The 13,743-nt window shown below is 42.0% G+C and overlaps 1 protein-coding gene across 1 annotated transcript in view; it reads right to left on the bottom strand.

The window, feature by feature from the left end:
- The window catches only part of STARD9 (StAR related lipid transfer domain containing 9), a 125,928-nt gene extending 120,068 nt beyond the window's left edge, over positions 1-5,860 (bottom strand). The window contains exon 1 of the mRNA XM_039232845.1: positions 5,814-5,860. Within this exon, the coding sequence (XP_039088776.1) occupies positions 5,814-5,860 (47 nt within the window). The remainder of the gene's footprint in view (positions 1-5,813) is intronic.
- Positions 5,861-13,743: the final 7,883 nt, after the last annotated feature.

Raw genomic sequence — 13,743 nt, 5'->3', positions numbered from 1 at the left:
AGGATGTGGAGAAACGGGCACCCTCCTACACTGTTGGTGGGAATGTAAACGGGTACAGCCCCTCTGGAAAACAGTGTGGAGGTTCCTCAGGAAACTAACAAAAGAACTCCCCTATGACCCAGCAATAGCACTGCTAGGAATTTACCCAAAGGATACAGGAGTGCTGATGCCTAGGAGCACATGTGCCCCCATGTTCATAGCAGCACTCTCAACAACAGCCAAAACATGGAAAGAGCTTAAGTGTCCATCAACTGACAAATGGATCAAGAAGACGTGGTTTATCTATACAATGGAATACTACATGGCAATGAGAAAGAATGAAATCTGGCCATGTGTAGCAACGTGGATGGAACCTGAGAGGGTTATGCTGAGGGAAATAAGTCAGGCAGAGAAGGACAAATATCATATGTTTGCACGCATAGGAGGATTAGGAGGAACTTAACAGAGGACCATGGGGGAGAAGAAGGGGAGAAATAGTGGCCGAGAGGGAGGCAAACCATGAGAGACTCTTGAATGCCGAGAACAAACTGAGGGTTGATGGGGGTGGGGGTGGGGGGTGGAAGGGGGGTGATGGGCATGGCGGAGGGCACTTGTGGGGATGAGCACTGGGTGTTAAATGAAAACCAACTTGACAATAAACTATTTTTAAAAAAATAAGAAAAAAAGAATTTTCCTATGTCGCAGTTATGTAAACACTGCTAACAGCTAACCAACCCCTAAATTTACTATAAGGGGCTTAATTCAAGTGATCCATATACTTGGAGCCTAAAATGAACAGAATATATTCCATTCTTGATATGAAATTCTTTTTCATAACATAAAGACCTCTCAGCTAAAGTGCTGAAGGCCAGAATGTTAACAGATGAGAATTAACATTTCCTCCACTATAATGAAAGTAATCAACTAAATTACTCCTAGCCTAGGACCTGAAAGTTAAGAAAATATGTTCAGTCTCATTTTTATCCTTCCTCATGGTTCTTAGGATGTAACCTTAAGAACTTGAGGAGGGAAGGAGAGGCATAGTGAAAGAAGAGTCTTTACATTTAAGATTTTATTTATTTTTTTAATTTTTTATATGTTTTATTTATTTTTAAGAGAGAGATAGAGACAGTATGAGCAGGGGAGGGTCAGAGAGAGAGGAAGACTCCGAAGCAGGCTCCAGGCTCTGAGCTAGCTGTCAGCACAGAGCCCGACGCGGGGCTCGAACACACGACCATGAGATCGTGACCTGAGCCAAAGTTGGAGCTTAACCGACTGAGCCACCCAGAAGCCCCTAAGATTTTATTTTTTAATGTTTATTCATTTTTTGAGAGAGAGAGAGAGAGAATATGTGCGTGTGTGAGTGTGGGAGGGGCAGAGAGAAACGGAGACACAGAATCCGAAGCAAGCCCCTCCAGGCTCTGTGCTGACAGTTCAGAGAATATGAGCAGGGCTTGAACTCACAAACTGTGAGAATATGACCTGAGCCGAAGTCGGACTCTTAACCAACTGAGCCAACCAGGTGCCCTAAGACTAGTTTTTTAAACCAGTAAGCCTAGAATAAAGCCCTGGGTAGTAAATTTCCCTCTCCCGTGTAGTAACATTTCTGTTACTTAAATTTCTTCAAGATATTAATGCTCTTTCTTTCACACTTTACACTAGACAGTACTCAAGGGACCAAAGATATTCTTAGTCCCCCAGCATAAACCATACCCTGCTCACCTGCCCTCAACGCTTCTAAAGAAAATGCTGTTAACATTTTACAAGATAACATCTTTTTTCCTTTCTTCATTCTAAGGTAGTTTTTATGATCTCTCCTCCCACCATAAAAGTAATACACAAATTATAGTAAATTTAGAAAATAAAGAAAATATGAAAAAATCATGCAGTAAGTTTTCCAAAACTATTACCTAATTTTTTAAAGTATGTCCTTTATTAAAGATTCATCTATGACTATTTCATATAAAATAGCCTGAAAAGAAGCATCCTGAATTTGACTTCTTGAACGAAAGATACAAATCATAAGGGTAAGATGCTGATCCATCCTGGCCTCGACCACTGCGACTGGTAACCTAATGATTCCAAACTGTTCTAAAACAAAATGAGGCAAAATTAAAATTAAGCAAAACAGGGGCCCCTGGGTGGCTCAAATGATTAAGCATCCAATTTCAGCTCAGGTCATGATCTCACTGTTAGTGGATTCAAGCCCTGGGTCTGATTCCCCACTGACAGCGTGGAGCCTGCTTGGCATTCTCTCTCTCTCTCTCTCTCTCTCTCTCTCTTTATTTCTCCCTGCCCCTCCCTAATTCACGCTTTCTCTCTCTCTCTCAAAATAAATAAATAAATAAACTTAAAAAAAAATGTGAACAGAATGAAAGGGCATCAACCTCAACTGGGGAGCTAGCCACACAGAGCTCAATGGAAGTCTGCAGAGATGGAGCCTTACGTAGCGGAGTGGTGCTACTACCACTTGCCACTAGGTCCTGAATTCTACCAAGAGGCATTCATTTCTTAGGATGACTTTCCCTTTGCACAGGGTTAAATCCTCAGTTACTAATTTACTCCAAGAGCAATGTTTCTCAGAGTATGGTCCACAAGCTACCTTCATCAGAATTATGTGAGATGGTGGGCTTATTAATTTGAATTCCTGTTAACAAGTTCCATTATGGGGTAAAAAAAGAAAACAACCACTTTGCAGTATAACAAGCTCCCCAGGTGGATTGTAAGCATGCGATAATTTGAGAATCACTGTCCTAGAGGGGAAAATAAGCAAGCCATTACCACTTATTATCTAATCATTTGGTAAAACTTAAAAAAAAAAAAAGCTAAGTATAAAGAGTAATAAAAATAGTTGTTAAAAATTATATAGCTAACACTTTTTTTGACACTTAAAATGAGCCAGGTCCTAAGTATTTTTAAAGTATTCTTTCATTTAATCTTCATAAAAAACCACTAAAATAGTTATCCTATTTTATGGATTAAAAAAACTCAACAACCTACGACCCACAGAAAGAGAATATAGTCTATGAACAGTAACTTTTGACAGGACAGTGGGGGATATTCCGGAACCTACAATATTAACAGAAGGGAACATGTTCTTTCAATGATGAGTGATTTTGGATACACAAGGGAGAGAGAGAGAGAGCATCACCTAATGAGCTACAGACTTTCTAATTACAGGAAATTATGAGGGCTAGGAGAGAATCAAAACCATTTCCCACATTATCATCTTACTGATGGTCAGTTCTAGTCCTATTAAGCAAACAGGTATTTATTTGGTCAAGAAGCACAACTTTTCTGTAATCTCAGGAAGGAACAGCTTGGTCTATTGACTGGAATCTTGGCTCTTCCTACTTTTAGACTTTAAACAAGTCTTATCTGGAAAAACAAAAAATGGAAGCTTAGACCATATGATCCCTAAGATTTCTTCCAAAGTATAACATCAGATCCAAAGACTATTAGCTAAATCTGTGCCAATGACTTATTTGAAGGTTGAACAAACCACATAATTAGCCGATTCCCTACATTTGGATGAGCGTCAGCAAAGATGGTGGAAGTTAACAAACCCTGGAGTAGAGGTGCATCTCTGCAGGATTCTCCAAGAAGACAGGAGTGGTCTTGACTTCTTACCTGGGGAGTCACAGTGGGTTTATCCATATTTGCTCCTGAATCTTCAGCCTTGTATAATTATTTATATCTGGATATCTGCAGTATTGGCATTCTACCTCTTGATGCTCAAGTCTCATAACCTAAACTAAAAGTAAATGAGTTTTTGTGCCCTTTATTTGCCCTCACTTTTGTTTGATGAGATAAACTACTCTCTACTGTGGCTGCAAATAACTTAATTTCAAAACCATTTTCTTAAAAATTCTTAATGATTATTTTTTGAGAAAGCAAGAGACAGAGCAGGAGTGGGGGAGGGGCAGAGAGAAAGGGAGACACAGAATCCCAAGCAGGCTCCAGGCCCTGAGCTGTCAGCACAGAGCCGGACACAGGGCATGAACCCACAAACTGTGAGATCATGACCTGACAGGAAGTTGAACACTTAATCGACGGAGCCACCCAGACACCCCACAAAAGCATGTTCTTAATCTAATCCACACTATAATAAATTCCTAGCTCTCAAGGAATTGAGAGGCTACTGTGAGGAGTGGTCAGGTAAGTATCCTGAGAACCCTAAAAGAACAGTTTTTGCAAAAAGAAGATCTACTGAAGGCTACCTCCAAGGTGGCAGCTGCACCTAAGAAAACTCCTCAACCATAAGTCACCACATCCAATCATGCAGAAGCCAGAGGTCATAAATCACTTACCAATCTAAACAGCAGTTCAGGCATGTGCTGCTCTCCTCTGTTCTCCATTGTATCCCTTTTGCCTTTTTCCTACTTTCTTTTCTGTTCTTGTTTCTTTCCCTCATCCCATTGCTGTCCTCATTAGCCTAACAGTTGCATGACTTTTCAAAACCAATCACCACCATATCAGGGACAAAAATAATCCCTGCTAGTACCAAATTTTGTTATGGGAGACAATGCATTTTTTTTTTAATCCTTATGCCCAAACTGCAAGCCACCTTATGTCCTGGAAAAATTTTAAACTTCCCAAATAATTCCAGTGTCTGTCTTCTGGTCCCAAACTACATTCTGCAGCCTTGTCTCTTCTCACTCACCTCCTTCTACATGTTGTCTCCCCAAAATGGGGTTTTCTAACAGCTGAAGTCCTTTGCTCTCAGGGTTCTTTCTACCCCTTCTCTACCTATCAGCAAACTCTACCTATCAGCAAAGCTCTTTAAAAAACAGTTCTGGGGTGGGGCGCCTGGGTGGCTCAGTCAGTTAAGTGTTCCTCTTCCACCAAGGTCATGATCTCACAGTTTGTGGGTTCAAGCCCCGCTTTGGGCTCTGTGTTGACAGCTCAGAGCCTGGAGCCTGCTTCAGATTCTGTGTCTCCCTCTCGCTCTCTCTCGCTCTCTCTCTCTGCCCCTCCCCTGCTTGTGTTCTGTTTGTCTCTCTCTCAAAAATAAAACATTAAAAAAAAAAAAGTTCAGGGGCTCCTGGGTGGCTCAGTCAGTAAAGCATGAGACTCTTCTCTGATCTTGGAGTGGTAAGCTCAAGCCCCAATTAAAAAACAACAACAAAAACAAACAAACAAAAACAGTTCAAATATCAGCCCGCCCCTGGCTTTCCAAACCTAGGAGTGGAAAATCCATGAAAAGGGGAAATTATGTCGCCTGACATTGGATGCCTAAAGAGCTGAGAGGCGCTGGATCCGATTAACCCATGAGGAAATAAGCAATGACGACACTGAGGAAAGGGTTTAGAATAACTTCCTTCTACTTTACAGTTTTACTATGGGGCATGGGATGAAACCACGATCTCCCTGGGCCTCAACTTCTCTCTCACGCCTTCCAATCTGGCTCTCTCCACATCTGTGCAGAGAAACCAATGTGCGCTCAGGGGCACACACAATTCTGCCTCAGTCCCTACAGGTACTTCCCGGGTACTTTCCCAGCCCTTCTCAGCGAACTCAGTGAGAAAGCCCCAATCCATGCATCAAGACTTGAGCCGTGGTCCCCCAAAACTCCTGCTCACAGAACTCCAGGGACACGGACACAGAGCAGCCCACCGTTGATGCAATCCAGTAAGCGCTATATCTCAGGAGAAGACCCGAAAGCTTTAACCGAAGCTTTGTCCCGCCAGGCTTTTAAGGTTTCCGGACCCTGGCCCCTTGGGCCACTTTATGTCTGACTTCTCCGCGCCAGAAGCACTTGAACGAGAGGCGGGGATCTCGCCTTTCTCTCAGCTCATATGACGCCTCAGGAGCCCCCTCCCTTCCAGACTCACCTCTTGCTGAGGGGCCGGACCCTCACGGCCACCCGCACGTTCGCCATCCCTCAGCCACTCTCTAAACATAGCAGGTCCGCCCAGCCCCAGCATCCGCAGCCCCAGCCCCAAGGCCAGCCCGAAGGCCAGCCCCCCCCCGCCCCACGCGCCTCACGGGACGGCCCCGCCCATGCGCGCGCCGTGAGCCGGCGTGGGTGGAGCCTGACATACCTCAGCCAATCCCGAGTCCGGCGGCCGGGATGTCGCCCGGCCCGGCCCGGCCTGCCCAGCCCGCCTGGCTCCGCCCCACCTCGCCCCGCTCACGCATCTCCCATCACGACCGCGCCCAAAAGCGCGTCTGTCCGACGGGGCGGTGCCTGCCGCGTTTCAGCCAATCCTGAGCCCTGCAGGCGTGTAGGGCCAGGCCCCACCTACCAGGAATTAGCTTTTGTTCCCTGATGGTGCTGTACAAAGTCAAGAAAAACACATTAAGTTTCGGTTAACACCGACAGTTTACAACGAAATTTGCTAAATACTTGTAATCGCTGCGTTGCCCTGAGCTGTCAATTCTGTGCTTAAATTTTAGGGGCAGAAATGAAATGGCGAACAGTTGTTTTTGCAGTTCGTAGCCAAGAACAGTGCTCTTTGAAGAAGCAGTTGGGAGTATGAGGTTTACAGTGCTAGTTGGCAAGCTTCTTTCGATTGTGATAGAACTTCATGGCCACTCTGGTAGTGTTTGTGATCGTGGAAAGAATGCTGTCAGTCAGAAATGGTTCATTAGTTCCTCCAAGAAATAACTTGAGTACCTACCAAGAGTCAAGTGCTCAAGTTCTTGAGAATACAGTCCCAGCCTTCATGGAACTTAGAATCAACAGGAGAAGGAAAAAGGGACAGATTATATAATTTGTCAAATGGTGCTGACTGCAATTTTTTTTTAAGCAGGGAAATAGTTTTGGGGTATGTAGAGGGAAAGGTACTTATTTTATATAGGATCTTCAGGAAAGGCTTTACTGATAAGGTGACACCAACTAGATTTGAAGAAAGGGAGGGAGCCATGCAAGTATTGATTTATTTAATAAATATTTTCTAGGTAAACACCTATTATAACAGGCTTTGTTCTAAGTAGGAAGGACATAAGCAGTAAAGAACATAGGCAAACCTCCGACCTCAAGGAGCTTGGTGAGAGAAATTAACAATAAGCAAAACAATTTCATATGTATAGCAGACATATGTATAATATGTATAGACAAAATATGAAGCAGAGAGGAGATAGAAGAAAGTGAGTAGAGAAGGTGTTGAATTTTTCGATATGGCCAGGGAAGTATTTGCTGAGAAAGTGACATGAGAAATAGCTGAAGGATGTGAAAGAATCCTGCTGTTATCTTGAAGGACAATTCCAGACACAGGGACCAGGCCAGTGTAAGAGCTTGGAACTTGGACACAGCCTGGGACATTAAAAGAATGACAAGAAATTCAGTGGGTATAGAATGAAGTAACAGAGAGAGTCATAGAGGTAACATGAAACCACCATAAAGTCTTTGGATTTTATTCTGGGTGAATTGGAAAACAATTGGAAAGTTTTAAGGAGAATGCAAAATCGGCACATCTGGGTGGCTCCATCCGTTAAGTGCCCAACTTCGGCTCAGGTCATGATCTCACGGCTGGTGGGCTCCAGCCCCATGCCGGGCTCTATGCTAACATCTTGGAGCACTGAGCCTGCTTTGGACTCTGTGTCTGCCTCTCTCCCTGCCCCATCACTGAGCGCTCTCTCTCTGTCTCTGTCTCTGTCTCTGTCTCTGTTTCTGTCTCTCTCCCTCTCTCAAAAATGAGTGAACATTTAAAAAAATGATTTAAAAAAGGAGAAAGCAAAATTATGTGATTTATGTCATCAAGGATTGTTCTGGTTGCTGTTTTGAGACTAGGTTGGGGAATGGGGAATGATGAAAGCCCAAGAGAGACCAGTCTGGAAAGCTATTTTAGTATTCCAGGTATAGTAGTAGAGTCATGGTGGTGCCTTTACTGTGTGTCAGGCATGTTCCAATAGCAGTTTACCTTTCCAGTCTCCTCTTTCTCATCTGTTTGAAAGTATTATTCCCTAGAGTACTGGGACACAATTCAGATTCACCTGGAACCCTAATCTTTTGAATGGCTTCTCTACTCACTGTGCTTCGCAATGAAAAGAATCGCTGTTAGGGAAAAGAGTATTGAGGTTCTTCAAAAAATGAAAAATAGAAAAACCAAAGATGCCCCTTCTAGGTATATATGTAAATGAAATGAAATCAGTATCTTGAAAATATACCTGCACCCACAAGTTCATTGCAGCCTTATTCACAATTAGCAAAGACATGGAAACAATTTAAATGTCCACGAAAAGATGGATAAAGAGGGGTGTCTGTGTGGCTCAGTCAGTTGAGCATCAGACTCTTGGCTTTGGCTTAGTTGTGATCCCAGGGTCATGAGATTGAGAGAAATTCTCTCTCTCTTCCCTGCTCACGCTCTCTCCCTCTCTCTTTTTAAAAAAGAAATGGATGGGTACAGAAAATGTGGTGTGGGGGGGGGAGGGGGTGTATGATGGAATATTAATCAGACATTAAAAAAAGAAAATCCTGCCATTTGTGACAAAATGGATGGGCATTATAGTAGGTGGAATAACTCATAAAGAGAAAGATAAATCCTGTATGATCTCACTTTCATGGGGAATCTTAAGAAGCAAAATTAACTGAAACAGAGATTGGTGGTTCCAGGGCTGGGGGTGGGGAAAATGAGAATATGTTGATCAAAGGGTACAAACTTCCAGAAAGAAGTTCTGGGGATCTAATGTACAGTATAGTGAGTATAGTTAACAATACTGTATTGTATACTTGAAAGTTGCTAAGAGAGACACCTGGTTGGCTTAGTGGCGCATGTGACTCTTGATCTCAGGGTTGTGAGTTCCAGTCCCATGTTGGGGGAGAAGAAATATTTAAAATTCAATAAAAATATAAATTTTTAAATTAAAAAAAAGAAGAAAGAGAGAGAGAGAGAAAAGAAAGTTGCTATTTTTATTTTATAGAGAGAGAGAGAAAGAACACGAGTGGGGCAGAAGGACAGAGGGTGAGGAAGAGAGAGAATCTTAAGCAGGCTCCACGACCAGCATGAAGCCTGACCTGGGGCTCCATCACACAACTGTGAGGTCATGACTTGAGCCGAAACAAAGAATCAGAGCCTTAACCGACTGAGCCACCCAGGTACCCTGAGAATAAATCTTAAGTGTTCTTACCACCACCACAACAAAAAAGTAATTATATGATAATACATATTGATTTATTAACCTATCATATTGTGGTAATCATTTCACAATGTAAACATGTTGTACACCTTAAACTTACACAATGTTAAATACAAATTGTATCTCAATAAAGCTGGAAAAAGGTATCGTTTTGTTAATATATTTCTATTTTCAGATTGGAGAAGTTGGCAACAATATTCTGTACTTTTAAAATTATATGAGGGGCACCTGGATGGTTCAGTCAGTTAAGCGTCCAACTTCAGCTCAGGTCATGATCCCATGGTTTGTGGGTTCGAGCCCCATGTCGGGCTTTGTGCTGACAGCCCAGAGCCTGGAGCCTGCTTAGGATTCTGTGTCTCCCCTTCTCTTTGCTCCTCCCCTGCTCATGCTTTGTCTCTCTCTGTTTCTCAATAATAAATAAATGTTTAAAAAAATGTTTTAAAGATTTAAAATTATGTACACATAAATATTTCAATATGATTTTTAAAAGATAAGGACTCTTTTCTTAAGTTTATTTATTTTTGAGAGAGAAAGAGAGCTAGCAGGAGGGGGACAGGGAGAGAGAGGGAGAGAGAATCCCACCAGACTCCATACTATCAGTGTGGGTGCCCATCACGGGACTTGAACCCACAAACCATGAGATCATGACCTGAGCCAAAATCAAAAGTTGGACATCAAACCTACTGAGCCACCCAGCCACCCAAGAACTCTTTTTTAACATAACCATAATACCATTATTACAAAGAAGGACATTAGTTCCTTAATAACATGGATATTCAGAATTTAAACTTCCCTTATTGTCTCATAAAATTATTTTTTTAAAAACAATCTCTGTTTAAGGGTGCCTGGGTGGCTCAGTTGGTTATGCATCTGACTTCAACTCAGATCATGATCTCACTTTCTGAGTTTGAGCCCCAGGCTCTCTGCTATCAGCAATGAACCCACTTCAGATATTCTACCCCCTTTCTTTCTGGCCCTCCCCCTCTCATGTTTGTCTTTTCTCTCTCAAAAATAAATAAATATTTAAAAAATTAAAACAAAACAAGAAATCTTTGTTTGAGTCAGGGTCCAGATAAATTGGGTTGGTAGGTCATTTATTTGTTTGTTTGTTTGTTGAGGGTGGGGCCAGAGAGAGAGGGAGAGAGAGAATCCATGCTCAGCAGAGTCTGATGCAGAGCTTGGTCCCATGACCCTGGGATCATGACCTGAGCCAAAATCAGCTGAGCCACCCTAACACCCCTGGGTTGATAGGTCTTTTAATCTTTTATTCAGTAGCATCCTTGTTCTCTTTCTCCCCTGGCATTAATTCATTCAAAAAAAAAAAAAATAGGCCATTTTCCTGTAGATTTCCCACAGGCTAGATTTTGCAAATTGATCCCTATGGTGATATTTAAATGTTTTTATTCTCTATATTTCTATAGTTGGTAGTTCAATCCAGAACCTTAATCAAACCAGTCAACACCTGTCTTTCTTTTTGTGCTATTTGTAACCACTAATGATCATCCTTTGAGCTCATCAGGTCATCAGTTCACTAGGGGTTTAAATGTTCTGGACCTAATTTCCAGTGTGCGTGGTGCAGTGCAGGGTGATCTCACCTGCCCGCCACCAAGCAATTTTCCAACACCAGCTGGGTGTCCTACAATTCAATTATGATACTATCTACCCAGAGATAGCATCAGGTTCCAAGGATTAGGGGCTCAGTACCATAATACTGCCCTCCACTTCCAATGCCAATCACAAACGCAGGTTATTATCTGTGCTTCTGACCCACTGGCTATAGAATGAAGGTTCCCACAATGCCTCCCTGTATTCAATTAATTTCTAGAGTGGCCTCCAGATGTCAGTCAAAAGTCCAGATTCTTACTTATACTTCTGACATACTGGGCATAAATCAGAAGTTCACATGAGCCCCTCCTTAGGTTCAACGAATCTGTAAGAGCAGCTCACAAAACTCAGGAAACCCGTTCGACGAATCTGTAAGAGCAGCTCACAAAACTCAGGAAACCCATTCACTAGATCATCAGTTTATTACATAGAATATTAAAGGATACAAGTCAACAACCATAGAAGAGACACATAGGATAAGGTCCCACCCAAACAAAGCAGCTTCTGTCTTCATGGAGTTCAAGATCCAGCATGGTGGCATGTGGAAGTGTTTTGGTTCTCCAATCTGGAAAGTCTTGGAAAACCATCCTTTTGGGGTTTTATAAAAGCTTCATTACAAGGGCATGATTGATTAAATAATTGACTATTGGCAATTGATTCAGGTCTAACTCTCCTTCCTCCCTAGAGTTCAGGAAGGTAGGAAATTCCTAACCCTCTATTCACATGGTTTGTTCTACTGGCAAACAGCCCTCATCCCTAAGTGGGATCAAAAAGTCACCTCATTATAGGATAGGCTGTGTGACTCAGTCAGTTAAGCATCGGACTTGAGCTCAGGATGAGATCTTATAGTTCAAGAGTTAGAGCCCTGCATCAGCTCCTTGCTGACAGTGCAGAGCCTGTTTGGGATTCTCTCTCTTCCTCTCCCTCTCTCTCTGTATGTCTCTCTCTCTCTCTCTCAAAATAAGTAAATAAACTTAAAAAAAATAATTTGTCCTGGAGCACCTGGGAGGTTCAGACGGTTAAGCATCTAAATTTTGACTCAGGTCATGATTTCATGGTTCATGGGTTCAAGCCCTGTGTTGAGCTTTGCACTAACAGCACGGAGGCTGCTTGGGATTTTCCCTCTCTCTCCCTATCTCTCTACCCCTCCCTCACTCATGCTCTCTCTCTCTCAAAATAAATAAACTTTTAAAAAAAATCACTTGGGGTGCCTGGGTGACTTAGTTCATTAAGTAACCAACTTTGGCTCAAGTCATGATCTCATGGTTTGTGAGTTCAAGCCCAGTGTTGGGCTCTGTGCTCACAGCTCAGAGCCTGGAGCTTGCTTCAGATTCTGTGTCTCCAACTCTCTCTGCCCCTCCCCTGCTCTCTCTCTCTCAAATATAAATAAACATTAAAAAAATTATTACAAAAATAAAAAATAAATTAATTTATAAAATTACCTCATTACCAAAACAAAGGACACCTTTAAAGGTCTCATCACTTAGAAAATTCCAAGGATTTTAGGAGCTATGTGACAGAAATGGGATGAAGACCATTATACATATTTCTCATTGTAAGTCACAATATTATAGGGTTGCAAAGTGACGACACTCTAATTTTATCATTCTTTTTTTCCTATTTTTTAGAGAGAGAGAGAGAGAGAGCATATGGTGGGGGAGAGAGGGAAAAGCAGAGGGAGAGAAAGAGAGGGACAGAGAAGAATCCTAAACAGGGGCCATGCTCAGCACAGAGACCAACATGGGGCTTGATCCCACAACCCTTCGATCATGACCTGAGCCAAAATCAAGAGTCAGACGCTCAACCAACTGAGCCACACAGTGCCCTTATCATTCTTCATTTATGAGTTGAAATACTTCTACACAGAGCAACTTTTCTTCATCAATGATTTGGTTACCCTGAGGTACAATTTATTTAGAAAAGACAGGACAAATGCCTGATTATTTCAATTACCAGTTTTCAAAGCAAGTTGGTTCCCTGGTACTTCCCAAAGGTGGTTAATGATTTGTTTTTAATATGTTCATGAATTTAAGCATATTTGATTTGCTTCAACCTATTGTACTTACTAGTATTGAAAGCCAAATCATCCCAGCTTTGCCCAGTGAGAGCCTCACTGACTTCTGACTCAACTTCAGTAGTCTTTGGTAGCTTCCTCTATTTCTGATATGACAAGAAATTCCAGGTTTATTTTAAATATTTCCCATTCTAAATGTGACATTAGCCATTTCCTCAAGAATTTCTGGTTCCTTTTATGTCTCTATTACTTATTTATTATTTTTATTTTTTATGTTTTTATTTTATTTTTGAGTGAGAGAGAGTAGGGGAGGGGCATAGAGAGAAGGAAACACAGTATCTGAAGCAGGCTCCAGACTCTGAGCTATTGGCACAGAGCCTGACACAGGGCTGCAAACTATGGCCTGTGAGATCATGACCTGAGCTGAAGTCTGATGCTTAATGCCCTGAGCTGCCAAGTCACCTCTATTTACTTTTTATTTAAAAAAGTTTTAAATTGAGGTAAAATTGACATATAACATTATATTTATCTTAGGCAACAAAACCAATCTTAATACATTTAAGAGGATATCAAGCAATGTTTCCAACCATAACAGTAGGAAACTAGAAATCAGGGGCACCTGTGTGGCTCAGTTGGTTAAGCATCTAACTTCAGCTTACTTGATGATCTCACGGTTCATGAGCTCAAGTCCCCCGTCAGGCTCTGTGCTGACAGCTCAGAGCCTGGATCTTGCTTTGGATTCTGTGTCTCTATCTCTCTCTGTCCCTCCCCTGCTTATGCTCTGTCTCTCTCTAAAAAAATAAATATTAAAAAAAAAAGAAACTAGAAACCAAATACAAGAATAAAGCCATAAAACTCACAGTATGTGGAGATTAAACAACATACTACTGAACAAAGAGTGAGTCAAAGAAAAAAATTGGGGTATCTGGGGGACTCAGTTGTTAAGCACCTCACTTTGGCTCAGGTCATGATCTCATGGTTTATAAGTGAGTTCGAGTCCCACATCAGGTGAACACGAGCCCCACTTTGGGTAAAACACCAGTTCAGTTTGGCTTTGGGTGAAC

Source organism: Hyaena hyaena, unplaced genomic scaffold, assembly GCF_003009895.1.
Source record: "Hyaena hyaena isolate Hyena2069 unplaced genomic scaffold, ASM300989v1 scaffold_70, whole genome shotgun sequence".
Lineage (NCBI taxonomy): Eukaryota > Metazoa > Chordata > Mammalia > Carnivora > Hyaenidae > Hyaena > Hyaena hyaena.
This window is presented reverse-complemented; position numbering and strand designations above follow the sequence as displayed.